We start from the raw sequence: 19,186 nt of genomic DNA, 5'->3' as shown, positions 1-19,186 counted from the left end.
AAGCAACATTTTAGTCTCACCTGACCAGAGTACCTTCTTCCATATGTTTGAGGAGTCTCTCACATGCCTTTTGGCGAACACCAAACGTGTATGCTTATTTATTTCTTCAAGAAATTGCTTTTTTTCTGGCCACTCTTCCGTAAAGCCCAGCTATGTGGCGGGTACGGCTTAAAGCGGTCCTATGGACAGTTACTCCAATCTCCGCTGTGGAGCTTTGCAACTCCTTCAGGGTTATCTTTGGTCTCTTTGTAGCCTCTCTGATTAATGCCCTCCTTGCCTGGTCCGTGAGTTTTTGTGGGCGGCCCTCACTTGGCAGGTTTGTTGTGGTGCCATATTCTTTAAATGTTTTAATAATGGATTTAATGGTGCTCTGTGGGATGTTCAAAGTTTCGCATATTTTTTTATAACCCAACCCTGATCTGTACTTCTCCACAACTTTGTTTGTCCCTGACCTGTTTGGAGCGCTCCTTGGTCTTCATGGTGCCGTTTGCTTGGTGGTGTTGCAAACTCTGGGGCCTTTCAGAACAGGTGTGTATATATACTGAGATCATGTGACACTTAGATTGAACACAGATGGAATTTATTTAACTACTTAGGTGACTTCTGAAGGTAATTGGTTGCACCAGATCTTATTTAGGGGCTTCATAGCAAAGGGGGTGAATACATGGATGGATGCAGTCTATCACAGTTCCATCCGTTTTGTCACCAACGCCCCATATACAACCCACCACTGCGACCTGTATGCTCTCGTTGGCTGGCCCTTGCTTCATATTCGTCGCCAAACCCACTGGCTCCAGGTCATCTATAAGTCTTTGCTAGGTAAAGCCCCGCCTTATCTCAGCTCACTGGTCACCATAGCAGCACCCGTAGCATGCGCTCCAGCAGGTACATTTCACTGGTCACCCCCAAAGCCAATTCCTCCTTAGGCCGCCTTTCCTTCCAGTTCTCTGCTACCAATGACTAGAACGAACTGCAAAAATCACTGAAGCTGGAGACTCATATCTCCCTCACTAACTTTAAGCACCAGCTGTCAGAGCAGCTCACAGATCACTGCACCTGTACACACCCCATCTGTAAATATCCCATCCAACTACCTCATCCCCATACTGTTATTTATTTATTTTGCTCCTTTGCACTCCAGTATCTCTACTTGCACATCTATCACTCCAGTGTTTAATTGCTATATTGTAATTATTTCGCCACTATGGCCTATTTATTGCCTTACCTCCCTTATCCTACCTCATTTGCACACACTGTATATAGACTTTTTCTATTGTATTATTGACTGTATGTTTGTTTATTCCATGTGTAACTCTGTGTTGTTGTTTGTGTCACACTGCTTTGCTTTATCTTGGCCATGTCACAGTTGTAAATGAGAACTTGTTCTCAACTAGCCTACCTGGTTAAATAAAGGTAAAATAAAATAAACATATGCACGCACCACTTTTCAGTTTTTATTATATTTTTAAATCTAAAATGTATTTTGATTTGTTTAACACCTTTTTGGTTACTACATGATTCCATATGTGTTATTTCATAGTTTTGATGTTTTCACTATTATTCTTTCCCTTCATGTGGAAGTTGAACTTTATTTTCACCATATTTAAGAAACAGTGAATACTACTTTCATTAAATGGTTGTCATTGTCCCATTTATAAGCCTTGACAAATAGTTTGTTAGGTCCTGTGTCTATTCACAATCACATTTTAGTTGTGAAAATACTTGTCAGAATTTCAAATCAAACTCTGTCTGTGTGTGATGTTTTCCAGTGTGTCCCTATGGAGTGCTTGCTGGTAAAGATGCCTCCAGGGGCCTGACCATGTTCTGTCTGGAGAAGGAGGCCCTGAATGACACTCACAACGACTTCTCGAGTCTCAGCGCCATGCAACAGGAGACCCTTAACAAATGGGAGACCCAGTTCACCTGTGAGTTGATGGTGGCGTTGGTAGAAGTTGCTAGAAAACACTTGGTCAGATACTGTATTTTCAACTTCTACCTCAAGCAAATTGGACTTCTTGCGGTCAACATCACATGCACACACTCCACTCAACAAAATGCAGTGCAAGGTGTTGATCGATGGAGGCTGCTGAGGGGAGGATGGCTCATAATAATAACTGGTATGGAGTCAATGGAATGGCATCAAACACGTGGTTTCCATGTGGTTGATACCATTCCATGTACTCCGTTCCAGCTATTATTATGAGCCATCCTCCCCTCAGCAGCCTCCACTGGTGTTGATGCACCTAGCCGTATGGTGGTCCAGTCTGTTTATGCTTTAGCCAACTTCTGTGTTTGTTGTTTTGCTTGACTACGATAGAAGAGTTAGCAGCTACAGCATATTCAATATGGCACCATACTAGGACATAATGGCGTAAACACTATGTTGCATCAAATTAACACTTTCAGTTCAACCCAGACTGTCATTACATTGAGTAGTGCTGTGAATTCAAACCCACACATGGGAGGGAGTCTTTTTAAGCGAAGGCTATTCTCCACTCAGTGATTACAATGTCCTTGAGAAGGGTTGTGATGTTGTGTCTAGCTAATGTCTCTCAGGAACATCTTCTTCCTCCCTTTCACAGAAAAGTATGACTATGTTGGCAAACTTCTGAAACCTGGAGAGGAACCCACTGAGTACACTGATGATGAGGTGGTCAAGGACAAAAAGGACAAAAACTCACAAGTGCGCAAGGGAAATTCAGATGCCTTAATTTTTTTCACATATTGTGATGCATATTGCCTTGTGTTGGGGCCATTGAGCAAAATGCTTTCTCCTGTATATGTTTTGTATTATCTCGTCATGGACCATTACCTCTTATGCTATGTTTATATACCACAGACCTTTAATTTACCAAAATACAGCAGATTTTAGGTTAAGGCTATTATAACTTTTGAATACTGTAGTGTCTTTTTAAGGGCACTATACAGGTAGTATACTCCGTTATTTTATTTATATTTGTGTTTTTTTTGTGAAGCATTCTTGCCTGATTTTGGATGCGTTCGTAAATTCACTCTAGCCATCTATTCCAATTTCAGAGCCCTTGTCAGTGTGACAGAGCGCAGAATAACTGACGAATTTATGAATGCTCAACACCCGTATGGCCTGTGCCGGTAAACGTCGGCAAAAAAAGCAATTAAATTGTTGCCAGCAGCACAGTTAGTCACCAGCGCTCTGGATGTCATGAAAACAGCTTAACCAGCTCTCCGAGGGCAAGTAAAATGGTCAGAGTGAGGTGTTCTCTCATTTGTGTCTGGAAGTAGGTATCAAGTTAGCCACTTAGCTTGGGTGCTTGACTGCCGTTGTGCGCTCTGAACGCTCTGAGAGCGAAACGCTCTGAATTTACAAACGCGGACTCCAAATTGGCACTCCAAATTGAATTTACGAACGCACCCTTTGTCTATATTATATTGTTACTTAAAAAAAACTAAACAAACATATATAGTTACCTAGCTATCAGACACATTTTCGTCTATGAAGCCAGGTGGTAATAGACCAGTAGGGAAGAAGCTAACCGGAACCAGTTAGAAACCGGAACCTAGCGTAAAGCACTTATTGTGGTGGGGAACTATTAGTCCGACGCCCTACAGTATTTCCGGAAAAAACACAAGCAAGGCTATTTACAGCTTTCGCATCACTTTTGTCATTAAAATATTACATATCTTGGAGGTAAGATAATATTTTTCTTAGCTAGTGCCATTTGCACACGATTTGTCTGGATGTCATCCATGTCACCAAATGGTTTAACAAACTAAATAGACAAGGCGACTAGCTAGCATAGCTAGCTAACTTTGCTCTAGTCCATCGCGCGATGACAATACGAGTTGCCCTTGCTCTCTGGCAAGTTAAATTGATTATTTCATAGAGGATTGAATATCTTTTTAATGACTGACTGAATTTAATATATTTTAGAAACTCACCAAAGTAAAGATGTTACTACTGTGCTGGAGAACACTAAATGTAGCTCTGGTTGACACAATATCAAACGCATGAGAATGGACCAGAGCTACTAAAGGATAGCTCGGCTTACGTCTGGCAAGTTGTTGACGTGCTGTCAGAAATACTTGATAGCTAAGTAACAGTGATATAAAGTTATTGATCACTGGCATTATTACTCACTGACATTATTGCTCTTCAATGCCTCCAATATTTGACACTTTTACCGCTCGTTTTGCAGTGACAACATACAGCACTCGAGCATGAACGTGAACCAGGGCCAGGGGACAGTGGGGAGTGACCCGGTGATTCTGGCCACCGCAGGATATGACCACACAGTGCGGTTCTGGCAGGCCCACAGCGGCATCTGCACCAGGACAGTCCAGCACCAGGACTCAGTATCCTTACCTTCGCATGCTTCACACAAATCTATCAAGAAAGACATTTCTTGCTGGTTTTGCCTTTATTCCATTTCTAAGATCCCATGTCATTGTTGGTTGTAACAACTTAGAAAGGCCTCCAACTCCTTGATTAGAGATCTTTTTTTAAATTAACATCCCCTAGTGAGCACAATATGTTGATAACATATTTTCAAACAAAAATACGTATTTTGATCCTAAGGCTGTTATTGCACAATCATTGTAGCTTAGCTACCTTTAATTATTTTCTTAACCAATACTTTCAGCAAGTGAACTCCCTTGAAGTTACTCCCGACAGAAGTATGATTGCTGCTGCAGGTTTGTGCAGAAATAAAATATTCACACCCATACTCATCATAATCATTAACATGGTACTTGACTGTGTATCTTTTCTTCTATTCCAAAGGTTATCAACACATCCGTATGTATGATCTAAACTCCAACAACCCAAACCCGGTCATAAACTATGATGGCGTCAGTAAGAACATTACGTCAGTGGGCTTCCATGAGGACGGCCGCTGGATGTACACAGGAGGAGAGGACTGCATGGCTCGCATCTGGGACCTGAGGTACTCTTGATAATATGGCGACTGTCGCTTCCTGTTGTGTCTGCCTGCTATGGAATTCTCACCAAGCTACATATATTGCTCTGGTCTTAGGTCAAGGAACCTGCAATGCCAGAGGATCTTTCAGGTCAATGCTCCCATCAACTGTGTATGTCTTCATCCCAACCAGGTAAGTCAGTGTCTCAAAAGCGATTGAAATATGCCACCACTAGAGGGAGCACTGTGACTGATACAGTACTGTGAGTTGTACCAAAGAAGATACAGTATGAAGGTAGGCTAAAACTGCTTCTCCAAAATAAATCCCTGATCACACTTGTAGGCGATGTCATAGCGACGTTGGCTAGCTAGGCTCATGCGTAGAAACACGTCATTGGGTCTAACTGTCGTCTTGCGCCGAACTGCGCATGTGCAGGCCATCAAATCAAAGGCACTCCTTCAATATAAAAGTTGTTTTGACGAAAATGAAAACATCAGTTTGTCACTTTCACGAGGTTGGAGTAATAACATGTTCAATTACTTAAGACATTGGCTCAAATCTAGGTTGTCCCTTTATATTTACAGAAAATGAACAACATTGACTTCTCAAACCCCAAGTCCCTGCCTGCTCTGCCTGGTTTGTTTTGCAAGTGTTCCCGGAAGTCTTGCGATGTTGCGCCTCTGAGTTCAGAAACTCTGTGGTTGTACTGTAACTGATGATAAACACCTTTGTTAATCCTTGCCTTCTTTAACGCGGCAATCAGCAGTTATAACAAAAACAAAGCGTACTAAAATCAAACGTTTTGGTCACATGCCGATATTATTGCGGGTGTAGCGAAAGCTTGTGTTCTTAGCTCCAACAGTGCAGTAATATCTAACAATTCACAACAATACACATATCTAAAAGAATGGGTTTAAGAAACATAAATATTAGGACGAGCAATGTCGGAGTGGCATTGACTAAAATACAGTAGAATAGAATAAAGTATATACATATGAGATGAGTAAAGCAGTATGTAAACATTATTAAAGTGACTAGTGTTCCATTATTAAAGTGGCCAGTGATTCCAAGTCTATGTATATAGGGCAGCAGCCTCTAAGGTGCAGGGTTGAGTAACGGGGTGGTAGCTGGCTAGTGATGGCTATTTAACAGTCTCATCGCCTTGAGATAGAAGCTGTTATTCAGTCTCTCGGTCCCAGCTTTGATGCACCTGTACTGACCTCACCTTCTGGATGATAGAGGGGTGACCAGGCCGTGGCTCGGGTGGTTGATGTACTTGATGATCTTTTTGGCCTTCCTGTGACATCGGGTGCTGTAGGTGTCCTGGAGGGCAGGCAGTGCCCCCGGTGATGCGTTGGGAAGACCGCACCACTTTCTGGAGAGCCCTGCGGTTGCGGGCGGTGCAGTTGCCATACCAGGCGGTGATACGGCCCGACAGGATGCACTCAATTGTGCATCTGTAAAAGTTTGTGAGGGTCTTAGGGGCCAAGCCGATTTTCTTCAGTCTCCTGAGGTTGAAGAGGCGCTGTTACGCCTTGTACCCCACACGGTCTGTGTGGGTGGACCATTTCAGTTTGTCAGTGATGTGTATGCAGAGGAACTTGAAGCTTTTCACCTTCTCTGTGGTCTCGTCGTTGTAGATGGGAGTGTGCTCCCTCTGCTGTATCCTGAAGTCCACAATCCGCTCCTTTGTTTTATTGACGTTGAGGTAGATGTTATTTTCCTGGCACCACTCCATCAGGGCCCTCACCTCCTCCCTGTAGGCTGTCTCGTCATTGTTTGTAATCAGGCCTACTACTGTTGTGTCTTCTGAACTTGATGATTGAGTTGGAGGCGTGCGTGGTCATGCAGTCATGGATGAACAGGGAGTACAGGAGGGGGCTGAGCACGCACCCTTGAGGATCAGCGAAGTGGAGGTGTTGTTTACTACCTTCACCACCTGGGGGCTGCCCGTCAGAAAGTCCAGGATCCAGTTGCACAAGGGGGAGTTCAGACTTAGGGCCTCAAGCTTAATGATGCGCTTAGAGGGTGCTATGGTGTTGAATGCTGAGCTATAATCAATCAACAGGATTCTTACATAAGTATTCCTTTTATCCAGATGGGATAGGGCAGTGTGCAGTGCGATGACGATTGCATCGTCTGTGGATCTATTGGGCGGTAAGCAAATTGAAGTGGGTCTAGGATGTCAGGTAAAGTAGAGGTGATATTAACCTTAACTAGCCTCTCAAAGCACTTCATGATAACAGTAGTGAGTGCTACGGGGCGATAGTCATTTAGTTCAGTTACCTTTGCTTTCCTGGAAACAGGAACAATGGTGGACATCTTGAAGCAAGTGGGAACAGCAGACTATGTCCGTAGACAATCCAGCCAGCTGGTCCCTGCCACTGTTTTGGTAAATAGCTGAGGGATTGGGCTGGAGAAATGTAACCACTCTGAAATTCATGGACAGAGCTATAAACGCAAGGACTGACTATCCATGATAACAAAATTATAGTTTTAGCCATGTTCTGAGGCTCTACAGTGTCTGTTTACATTTACTTTGTTTACAGACATAGGAGTAAAACAAGCTTATTTGGGGTTTTGATGGGGTATGGAAGTTGAACTTCATGGGTACTTATAAATGAATTATAAGTCCAAAAATGTATGTAGCAACTGCATATTGCCCCTTTTTTTAAATTCTTCTTATTGTATCTAATTGATTCTCAATCAGGCTTGTGTATTTTCCAGGCTGAATTGATCGTGGGGGACCAGAGCGGTGTGATCCATATCTGGGATCTGAAGACCGATCACAACGAGCAGCTTATTCCTGAACCAGAAGTGTCCATCAACTCAGTCCACATCGACCCAGACGCCAGCTACATGGCAGCAGTCAATAGCTCGGTCAGTATGCTGAAAAATATAATTTAGTTATGCTGGACACTCTAGTACAGGGATGGGCAACTTTGATGGGGTTGGGGCCAAAAAAAATCTGAACTCATCATGAGGTGCCACAGTTTCTCACGGGTCTGTGCAACTATAGTGCCAGTCAAAAGTTTGGACACACCTACTCATTCAAGGGTTTTTCTTTATCTTTACTATTTTCTACATTGTAGATTAATAGTGAAGACATCAAAACTATGAAATAACACATATGGAATCATGTAGTAATCCATTTTTTTTAAACAAATCAAAATACATTATATCTGAGTGAGACTCAATAACCAAATCAATGGGGGCCCCCCAGCCGGTAATTCGACACTGATAACAAGTTTAGATAGTTTAGCGCCCAGCTAACTTGGCAATCTAAAAAAGCTAGCTGACTGACATAACAAGAGGCGAATTTCAAAATGTCACCTTCTGTCGTGTCTATTCGAACTCGAAACAGTAAGTTGAAACCCCGACTGAGGGCCTTCAAGAATGGCCGGTTAACCATCCCTGTTTTAGAGTTAATTTTGTCTAATACGACACATTTTTCCATGGGGTGTAGAGCAAATGTTTTAAAGCATGTTTGCGGCAATTCTACACATTTTGCCATGGGGCTGAGAGAAGATTTAGCAATTTTATAACTAATTTCAATCAATTGTACTCATTTTGCAATTGGTCGGAGAGGAAAATTAGCTGTTTTAGAGCTAATTTCATGCAATTCTAAACATTTCGACCGTGATAAGTTTAGATATCTGGCTGCTAAACTATACTGAACAAAGATATAAATGCCAAAATTTCAAAGATTTTACTGAGTTACAGTTCATAGAAGGAAATCAGTCAATTGAAATAAATTAATTAGGCCCTAATCTATGGATTTCACTTGACTGGGCAGGGGCACAGACATGAATGGTCCTGGGAGGGCATATGCCCACCCACTGGGGAGCCAGACCCAGCCAATCAGAATACGTTTTTCCCCACATGGGCTTTATTACAGACAAATACTCCTCAGTTTCATCAGCTGTCTGGGTGGCTGGTCTCAGACAATCCTGCAGGTGGTTACACGTGGTCTGCGGTTGTGAGGCCAGTTGGACATACTTCCAAATGTTCTAAAATGACTTTGTGCTCCAACGGATCAATCAGTAATTCTCTGGCAACAGCTCCGGTGGACATTCCTGCAGTCAGCATGCCAATTTGTGGCAATCTGTGTCGTTGTGTGACATAACTGCACATTTTAGAGTGGCCTTTTATTGTCCTCAGCACAAGGTGAATCTGTGTAATGATCATGCTGTTTAATAAGGATCGGACCAAAATCTAACAGCTCCGGTAGACGGCCTGTAGCTCAGGACCTCAGTCAAGGATATGCATATTTTTGATACCATTTGAAAGGAAACACTGAAGTTTGTAGAAATGTGAAATTAATATAGCAGAATATATCACATTAGATCTGTTAGCTCGTATTTTTGTTCTTTCTTTGAAATGCAAGAGAGAGGCCAATATATGACTTAGTAATCTAGGCGCAATTTAGATTTTGGCCACTAGATGGCAGCAGTGTACGTGCAAAGTTGTAGACTGATCCAATGAACCATTGCATTTCTGTTCAAAATGTTGTATCAAGACTGCCCAAATGTGCCTAATTGGCTTATTAATACATTTTCAAGTTCATAACTGTGCGCACTCAAACAATAGCATGGTATTCTTTCACTGTAATAGCTACTGTAAATTGGACGGTGCAGTTAGATTAACACGAATTTAAGCTTTCTGCCCATATCAGATATGTCTATGTCCCAGGAAATGTTCTTGTTACTTACAACCTCATGCTAATCACATTAGCGCATGTTAGCTCAACCGTTCCGCAGGGGGGACACCGATCCTGTAGAGATTTTAATCAGCTTCTTGATATGCCACACCTGTCAGGTGGATGGATTATCTTGGCAAATGAGAAATTCTCACTAAGAGGGACGTAAACACATTTGTGCACAAGATTTGAGAGAGATAAGCTTTTTGTGCGTATAGAAAACTGAACATTTCTGGGATCTTTTTTATTTCAGCTCATGAAACATGGGACCAACACTTTACATGTTGCGTTTATATTCTTGATCAGAATAATTAACCAATAAAAAAAAAAAAGTGCTAATTTGAGTTTAAATTGTGATCACTGTCCATCTCTCACAGGGAAACTGTTACGTGTGGAACCTGGCAGGAGGGATGGGTGACGAGGTGACACAGCTCATCCCCAAAACCAAGATCCCCGCTCACAAGCGCTACTCCCTCCGCTGTAAATTTAGTCCTGATTCCACGTGAGTACACGACACACATTTCTTTAAGGAATGTGTGCATAATCCAACATCAACTATTTAGAAGTAGGAAGCTTTGATTGCATGTCTTGTATATGTGACTTAACTGTGTCTTTTCCCCACAGTCTGCTGGCGACCTGCTCGGCGGACCAGACGTGTAAGATCTGGAGAACATCTAACTTCTCTCTGATGACGGAGCTGAGCATCAAGAGTAACAACCCTGGAGAGACGTCCCGAGGCTGGATGTGGGACTGTGCCTTCTCTGGAGACTCACAGTACATTGTAACAGGTCAGTGTTATATTTCTTCCCCGTGTGTTTTATTATGCACGATAACAACTAAATGATTCATGTGTATTTACACTTTATCTAGCTCTGTTCCTGTAGGTTTTCACTCCAACCCTAATCTAGTGCACCCGACTTTAACAATTAGCTGGTAGCTCTCCAGGAACAGGGTTGGAGAGCCCTGATCTAGGGTAAGGGATTGGTTTTTGCTGTTGGAAAGTGACTGACTTCCGTCCTTTCTAGTGTGGCTATAGATTGTGATGATTAATCCTGAGCCGCGACGGCATGGAGCCTCAAACTCATTAGTTAACTCACGTTTGGGCAGTTCTGACTTGTGCTCCAACGGATCAATCAGTAAATGTGATGAATTTCCTTCCAGCCTCCTCTGACAACCTGGCACGGCTGTGGTGTGTGGAGACTGGTGAGATCAAGAGGGAGTACAGCGGCCATCAGAAAGCTGTGGTGTGTCTGGCCTTTAACGACAGCGTGCTGGGCTGAGGAGACAGCAGCAGTGGACTCCAGTGGATGAGGAGCTGCACTACAGCGAAGCTCTGTGACTGTGTGTGTGTGTGTGTGTGTGTGTGTGTGTGTGTGTGTGTGTGTGTGTGTGTGTGTGTGTGTGTGTGTGTGTGTGTGTGTGTGTGTGTATATATATATATATCCACACACCCATCTGTCTCTGCTTCCACAAAAGCTTTTGATTTATCAGGATAAGAGAGAGGAGAGAGGCTGTTTTTATATTTCTCATAAGGAACACATTTTGACAGATTGGGGATACAAGGAGGTCTATGGGCTTGTTTGTGTCTTATAGCTTGGGCGAGGAGTTTCCTTACCATGAAAAACTCTGGGCCATAGCTAGAATAATGTATTTAGTTTCAGTAGCTCAATCAAAGGTGAAAAGTCTCAAATGTGAGGTCTTTGAAAAACTGAAATGTGGACTGAGTCCCATGTGTGACTGTACAGGATATGATGAATTCCAGTAAAGACTAACTGGTGTGTAACAGTTACTCTGTGGTGCTTTTGTCTTGATTCTCTGTTTTAATACATCATACCAGGAACTACCACAAAGAAGGCTTTGTTTTTTGGTATGAAGTGTTGGAAAGATTCTATTTCATTTCTCTATAGTAAAAGAGACAATCCGTGTTTTACACAACTGTTTTTTATTGGAGGGATCAAGTCATTTTAACACACTCCAGTAAACAGGAATGGTTACACACACAATGACTCATCAGCTGTGGGTTGCAGTACAGGAAATAACAAGCACAAAAAAAACGGACTCTTATAATCTCCAAAACTCTGCCACAAGGGAAGGTATTAAACATCAAGGGAGGGTGACGAGGGGAGTCTGCAGATAAACTTGACAGCTTGTTTCCGTCCCTCGGAATGGAAAGGACTGAGGCGAAAGCTTAGAAGGGACTAAGGTAGCTGCAGTATTGAGTCAAAGCTGGCTGCTGTTCCCCGGTTGTATTCAAATTGTTTTTTTTGCAGCCGGCGACTTAGCAGGGATGAGAAGGAGCACTCTGTTTCCCTGATCAGCGCTGGTATGTGCTGCCTGAGAGTTGATGATGGCAGGTCACTCCGGCAGGTAGTAGAAGCAGACAGACACACAGATGTTACTAGGGAAGCAGATGTCAATGCAGAAGTAGACCAGACGGTGTTTACCTGGACCTTCAGAGAAAGTGAGAGGGTTTGTTACTGAACAAGCAGTTTGGTAGCGAAGACCAACAAAACCCAAGTGGTGTAAAGTACTTAAGTATAAATAGCAGTGAGTTCAGCCTGAAGGTTGTGCTTCTTATTTACTTCTGGCACACTGTAAAGGTCACACAGCACCGCAGTTTAGCATTATGCTAACTAACTGTAGCTGTTAGATCACTAGTGCAATATCTAACCCTTACTATAGCAGAAAGCACTGATAGCTAACTGTTTGAGAGGATGGCTCCTCTGAATCACCAAGTGAGTAAAACTGGAAATACGGTTCCATTAACACTGTAGTTGACTTGCATACTTTGGGGTTTTGCAGTGATGAAAAAAGTACCCAATTGTCATACTTGAGTAAACGTAAAGATAACTTAATAGAAAATGGCAAGTAAAAGTCACCCAGTAAAATATTACTTGAGTAAAAGTCTGAAAGTTTACTGCTGCGACACTGCAAAGGTCACACAGCACAGTAGTTTAGGATTATGTTTCTCACTCTGCCCTATTCTGGAAAGAGCTGCCAACACACAAAGACACAGGGAGAAAGCTCTCCCTCAGTCTGAGGAACTTGTTTTACAAAAGAGCCCCTGGTCTTTCCTTTGTATGACTATTGATTTATCCCAGAATTTAATATAAAATTGGACCCACATTAAAATAAAACAGTCCACAGTTACATAAATGTATGTCATTGTATAAATGCCAAGGCAAGTGAATGTGTATTTAGCATGAAGCTATAATGATGTGAAGAAGGGTACTCTCACCGTCTTGTCTCCTGGTCCAGTGGATGGAGCTGTGTCGACACAGGGCCTGTAAAGGCTCCTCCAGGGTGGACACATCAACCTGACTGCCCCCCATCACCCCCAGGAACTCTGTCTGTCTCTGGGTCTCATTCCCCAACAACACCTCCTGGCAGAAGATGAACACATTTTTCTCAGGATTATGAATGATGAGAGCAAGCTAAAGGGACAGCAAAAGAGGAATTATGATTGCACTGCTTGTGAGGTCACCTCAGTGGTTTTTCTAACAACAAATACAAGTGTCAATTAAGATTCTATATAAGGATAGAACAGTGTTCTTTGGCAGACATGAAACTCAAGCTGCCATTATAGAGCAGTATCTCTATTAGATCACTTCAGTGGTCTATGCCAGGTTAAACACTCAACCCTGCATCATTCTCAGCTGAACTCTGCTCTCTCTCATTTGGCACAATGGCCATTTAGTAATTGCACCATTTACACTGGTGATGAGTCCGATAGGGACCACTTAAAGTGCCGTTATGCCTGAGCGAGCCTTCTAACAGCCCGATTCCCTCCACTCTAAAGAGCATTATGCTGCAGAAGAGATATTTTGCTCTCAGAAAGGCCCAGCCTTTTCTATGTGGATGAAGTCTATCCATTAAATCAGACACTTAATGACCACAATCAGTGGGTGGTTCTCGTGCTGAAGTATAGTTCTACGAGATACTTGATACCGTGAGAGTCAGAACTCAAATGCAAACACAAACGACTATGTTTCTATCAGATAGCATGAGAAAAGGATGAAACACTTGGGATTTTGGCATACGTGGCATATTTCTCTTTTGAGTTTATATGCAACTTAAGTCTGTACAACCAATTAATGATTGAACGAGTCCAGCTGCACAATGGTCCATAACTATGGAGTAATGAACCGGTAATTAACTAATGACATGAGTAATCATACACCAGCTCTTGTGAATAAATGAATTATCCTAGGCCCTGATAACCATGATTCAATCTGATATGAGCAAGTAATCGACTCATAAAGTAAAAGCTAATGGGCCTCAAAATAAAATAACTAACAAATACCCAGCAAGGACAACGGTAGATATCGCCATGGCCCTGTAGATACACGGTACCACAGCAGAAAAGCAACCCGTCCATTCTGCAATGACCATTGACATTGACCAAACATAGCAAAAAAAAAGCACACCTCATTAAAGATGTCCACTGTAGGACTGGCCCTTCCCTCGCTAACCAACCATAGTCTCGCCACTTTCTCCAGCCCAGTGAAGCCTTAACAAACCCAGTAGTCCCCAAACAGAGTGGCCATTGTGCAGATCTGAGCCCCACTGCTGTCCCAACCTGTAAGGGGATCCAGGGAAGAGAGAGGTCTAGGAGGATCAGATGCCCTGAGGAATTCAGTCCTGGAGAGACACTACACTATAAACATTTAAGGCCTTGTTCAGTCTATTACCTCCCACTCGTTCTCTGGACAGGGAGAGGAGAGGGATGCTAAAATCAACACTCCTAAGTCCAATAGGGTCTGGCTGGCCATGGAGGGAGACAGAGGTGACACTAAGCTATCAGTCACTTACAATGATCCACCCCCACTGCCAACTCACACATTAGCAACAGTGTAAGGTAACGGGGCACCCTCAACTGAGAGCCAGCTGACACACAGTAGGGTGTTTCTGCATACTCTTTAGTTGTTGCCATGCCAATAAGTCCCTATGTGGCATATTTCCTTTGCATGGTAACAGGCTCATATAAAGTGAAATCCAAAATAGTATGTTTCATACACTGTTATATGTTGGAAAGGTGAAACATCTTTACCTTTTGCATTGACTGCTGGAGAAGGGACTGCATGTTTTCATAGTCAGATCTCTCCATCTTACTCAGGTAGCAAGTCTCCTGGTTCATAGGTTTGTAACATATCAAACCCTGCACAAACAAACATAACACAATGTCAGCTCAGCATCCATTGAAGCTCAGTTCTAGCATGGGAAACTGTTTCTAGACAACCAGCCTTTTACAATGCAACAATGTTGAATAAGGAAACAGCCATACAAACAGAAAGGTTCACTGCAGCTTGCCTCAGTTCAATACACTTTCAACAGGTCTGCTCCTTACATGTTTGATGTCAAAGAGCACGGTGGTTGTGTGGTTGGCCGGTGAGGTCACAGAATAGGTCACCAGGTCGTTGTGCTTGTCAACCAATGCTGATTGGTTGATCAGGGTTCCAGTCAGATCCGGAACTGTGATTCTGACAACCTGTAAAGACCACAGTAGAGGGATAAGTTTACTCAATGTAAACTCATCATCAACATTGTGATTGTACAAGTGTGAGCGAATATTTTGTACATCAACCACAGTCATGTGTGCATCTATGCTAGATTGGGCTACAACACCTCACAGTTTTAATGCCAAATACAAAGCAACGTGTTTCCGACAGGTGAATCAGGTGAGAGTTGTGTCTCCCACCTGTGCGTCGGGCTGTCTGACCCATAGATGCCCCCTGACGCCAAGGGCGATGATGACCAGGAGGAGAGTGGCACTGAGGGTCACCCAGAATGCCTTGTGTGGGAACTGGCAGGACACTGTTGGACCCTCGTCCTGAGGAGACCATACACAACAGCTTATCACAATCTACATAGCCACTTGTCTGGGTGAGTGTCTGACTGTTTCTGGATTCAACAACATTGTTGACTTCAACAACAAGTTTGTTCAAACTTGAAATCGAATGACACACTATACCCTATGACAGGGATCCTCAACTGGATTCGGCCGACGGAGGATGTTTTCTTGAGCGGATGGTCAGGGGGGCGGAACATAATGACAAATCATTTGTAGACTGCAAATTGACCGCAAGCCCAAACAGATATCATATTTAACTAAAACATAATCATTTCAAACCTTGCTTACATTTCTATACGATCATGTCTCTATATAATGCTTGGGAACAGATTTCCAAAATGTCAATCACTTGGAGCTGATTTCCTGGTATTTTTTGCTTGGGGGGCCAAATAAAGCCGCCAGTTGGGGACCCTGCTCTGTCAGTATTGCACAAATAACATTACCATAACATTACCAAAAGTCTTTCTACCTATATGAAAATAACTTTTCCAAGAGCAACAAAATCATTGAGGCTAACAACAAAAAAATCGGACTTTTGCCACAGATCATTTGAACCACCACTGAGCGAGGTATAGATGAGTCCCACTCCTACCATGCGTTGTGAATCCTCCAACCCGGTGGTTTCTGAACGTTTCCAACACCTCACCATCCTGCGTCCGGTGACTTCTCTTCTCTCACTCCGACTTCACCCTTCTTCTCTCACCTATCTGCATCGAGCTGCGGTCATGACCAGTACTGAGTGAGACGCTCTGCGATACACCTGGCCAACTTCTCTCTCTCGCTCTCTGTAGACCCGTCTCCCCCTCTCCTCGCCTACCTCCCCCTCACAGACACACACGTGACAGTCCAAACCCTTTGGCCGGCTACCCTCACCCCAGACAATGGACAAAGGGGTGAGACAAACTCACCTCTGTGGACAGGCTCTGTCATCGGCCATGGCAGGGTGATATGAGGAATGGACTGAAGGACCGTCCAGTCGATGAAAGGCCAAGGTGACTTTAAGAGCTTCTGTGATAATAACACCAGGGTCTAGCACAGCCCACTGTGTTGAAGTTAACACAATCCACAGGGAAGCCTTACATTTTGGAAAAGGTATGTTTATTTTTTTATCAGTGTTTGATTTACTTGAGTCAAGGTGAATACTGTTGTCAAGGACAGAGGATGATACAGTAGTTTGATTATTGTATTGGCAGTACAGACAATCTAACATATTATAGACAGTTACTAAGACTGACATTATGTTACATTAAAACACACTTAACAAGATCATTGATTATTGCGCAAACCCCTAAACTTCTAATTGAATGGGAACAAAAGGTAGTTCTATTTTTACATTTACAATACATCAGGATACAATAAGAGTATAACCCAGTTTATGTATACTTCCTCATGTGAATGGGTAATGTAAATGGCAATAAACACAGCATTGGTACAGTGAACATGAGAGTGGACAACATAAGATATATAATTCCTGATGAATTGTCAGTGCACTCCAGTTTACTGTATTTCTGCATAGCTCTCTGCCTTAGATAAATATTGAGTGACGTGATTTCAAATGTATGCACACAGATGAGGGAAATACCCAAAAGCAGTGTGTACACATTTCCTCTGTGTTTGAGATCATTGCTACAGAGGGATATTGAGCAAAGAACACAGGCCTTGCATAGCCCTTCTTCCTTTTCACCCAAACACACAACACATACTTCTCTACCATTTCATGAACAACTCATTTGAAAAGAAAATCGAAATCCATTTATCAACACTGGAAATCAGGAGTGGCTAACCCTCGTCCTGGAGAGCTACTGGGTGTGCTGGGCAGGCTTTTGTTCCAGCCCTGCTATTTGTTTCCTTTTTTGCTGCTGAATCTATGTGGTGCATTACAGCAGGGCTGGAACAAAGGCTTGCACACCCAGTAGCTCTCCATGAGGAGTTCGGCTACACCGGCTGTATATCTTGAATATATATTCAGCCATAGCATACTGTAGTTAAAATAACTTTAATATAGGTTTGTTTTGTTGCAGTCTTAGTATAATCGAAGCAGTTGATTAACTCTCTGTACCTTCCTGAATTTTCACATCCGTAACCCGGAAACAAGCCTGGGTTTTCAGACGCACACAGTCCTTAACGGTCCTTTATAATTAATCAATATTAATCGAATTATCATCTATCAAGGCTAAAGTCTCATTGAGATAAAAACCTATTTATCTTTTCCACGCCCTGACTGGTTATCCTTGTAGAGCAGGCAGGAGTTCTGCAATACTCTCTACGTAGTAGTCAGGCACCATCCCCAGCCGCTCCGGACAGCCACTCTCCTGATGGGCCTCAGCGTCAGCCACAGTGGACACCCCGGTCAGGGTCAGCAGAGTCTTCAGGCCACAGTTGGACCCCAGCAGGATGTCCGTGTCCAACCGGTCCCCCACCATGAGGCAGCGGGTGCGGTCCAGGCCGAACTGGCTGGCCACACAGTCGTACATGAAGTGGTTGGGCTTTCCCACCGTCTGGGCCTGGCGCTGGGCTGCGGTCTCCACAGCCTTCAGGATACAGCCCGTCCCTGGTGGAGACAGAGAGGGGAAGACATTCAGTGTTGTTGACACATGCTTAAACATACAGTAAGAGATGAAAGATCTGGCTTGGGGCAGTGGAAAACCCCTCATGTTATTGCATCACACTGGCTGTGAAGCTATGTGAAGCTACTAAAGATCATTAACACAGCACTCATGTAGCCTCCCTGTATGTGAGCACTACGGACTCTGCCACAGATGGTGCGCACTCCATGTGTACGGTAACCACAGTCTTGTTGGTTCATACTCCAGCTGTTGTCTCTGCACAGACAACATCCTACTTACCTGGGACAGCTTTGCCTCTGCACAGACAACATCCTACTTACCTGGGACAGCTTTGCCTCCTTCCAGGGGCAGTCTGGTGTCAGTGTTGGTTCCCACCAGTAGACAGTCAGGGTTGTTGAGGTACTGCAGGGCTCTGTTCAGTTTCATGTAACTGAAGTGCTCATCAAACCCAACAACCACTGCCTTCACCTCAGGGTCCAGGGGCACGTTGGCCCAATCAATCTGGACACCTGATATCGGATCAGGCCCCACACCCGTCTGCTGGATCCCAACCTTTTCTAGTTCCTGCCTCATTGCATTGCTTCCTATGAGATACACTTTGCCCTGTAGTCTGGAGACATGTTTTAGGTACATTGCAGAGCAGTACGCGGTCCCAAACACCTCATCCTCAGCTGCGTTGAATCCCATCAATGCCAGTTTGTCTGCATACATCTTTCTAGTTTTAGTGCTGTTGTTGGTGACGAAAAACACTTTCTTTCCATTCTTCTTGAGCAGGTTGATAACGTCAGGGGCGCCAGGGATTGCCTGATCCCCTCGCCAGATGACACCATCACAGTCGAAGAGGACACTGTCCACAGAATCTAACATTTGCTTTATTAAGGGACCGTTCAGCCGGGTGCATTTTGACACAGCCATTGGGAAAAGGTGTGCGTACTGTCAGCTACCGGTATCTCTTGTTCCTCGATCAGTCAGTGTTCAAAAAGAACTGGCTAGCTAACGTCACTGAACGCTACCACTTTCTTGCAGACTAGCCACGATGTTTAGCGCAAAATGTACGAGAACAATCTCCCCGAAGAAATATGACATTCAATTTAAGCACGAGTACTATTTCGTTTGATCTTGCAGTTGGATCATTTGGTGTCTTCAATAACGATTTATTGCGAAGTTTCCTGA

At 43.5% G+C, this 19,186-nt stretch overlaps 3 protein-coding genes across 4 annotated transcripts; 1 reads left to right on the top strand and 2 right to left on the bottom strand.

Moving 5' to 3' along the window:
* Positions 1-3,520: 3,520 nt before the first annotated feature.
* On the top strand, positions 3,521-11,384 carry mlst8 (MTOR associated protein, LST8 homolog (S. cerevisiae)). Its single transcript, XM_014179695.2, has 9 exons — positions 3,521-3,667; positions 4,176-4,332; positions 4,620-4,671; positions 4,760-4,922; positions 5,013-5,088; positions 7,624-7,776; positions 9,973-10,097; positions 10,220-10,383; positions 10,757-11,384. Exons 2-9 carry the CDS (start codon positions 4,198-4,200, stop codon positions 10,873-10,875), a joined length of 987 nt encoding a protein of 328 aa, XP_014035170.1. The 5' UTR covers positions 3,521-3,667; positions 4,176-4,197; the 3' UTR covers positions 10,876-11,384.
* Positions 11,385-11,548: 164 nt separating this feature from the next.
* On the bottom strand, positions 11,549-16,396 carry bricd5 (BRICHOS domain containing 5). 2 transcript variants are annotated; one of them, XM_014179693.2, is made up of 6 exons: positions 16,039-16,291; positions 15,294-15,425; positions 14,943-15,083; positions 14,646-14,753; positions 12,834-12,978; positions 11,549-12,045 (listed from the first exon to the last, which is right to left on the bottom strand). In XM_014179693.2, exons 1-6 carry the CDS (start codon positions 16,093-16,095, stop codon positions 11,951-11,953), a joined length of 678 nt encoding a protein of 225 aa, XP_014035168.1. In that variant the 5' UTR covers positions 16,096-16,291; the 3' UTR covers positions 11,549-11,950. The 2 variants fall into 2 exon arrangements, with proteins under 2 accessions (XP_014035168.1, XP_014035169.1); XM_014179694.2 differs by lacking the exon at positions 15,294-15,425 and having other exon boundaries at positions 16,039-16,396.
* A 135-nt stretch (positions 16,397-16,531) lies between these two features.
* Positions 16,532-19,151, bottom strand: pgp (phosphoglycolate phosphatase). The gene is given in 2 exon segments (NM_001141174.1): positions 16,532-17,247; positions 18,687-19,151. Coding segments are annotated over 2 exon segments (264 nt in total). The 5' UTR covers positions 18,929-19,151; the 3' UTR covers positions 16,532-17,225.
* Positions 19,152-19,186: the final 35 nt, after the last annotated feature.

This window comes from Salmo salar, chromosome ssa28, assembly GCF_905237065.1.
Source record: "Salmo salar chromosome ssa28, Ssal_v3.1, whole genome shotgun sequence".
NCBI classification, from domain to species: Eukaryota; Metazoa; Chordata; class Actinopteri; order Salmoniformes; family Salmonidae; genus Salmo; species Salmo salar.
The sequence above is the reverse complement of the archived record's forward strand: the minus strand, read 5'-3'. Positions and strand labels throughout refer to the sequence as shown.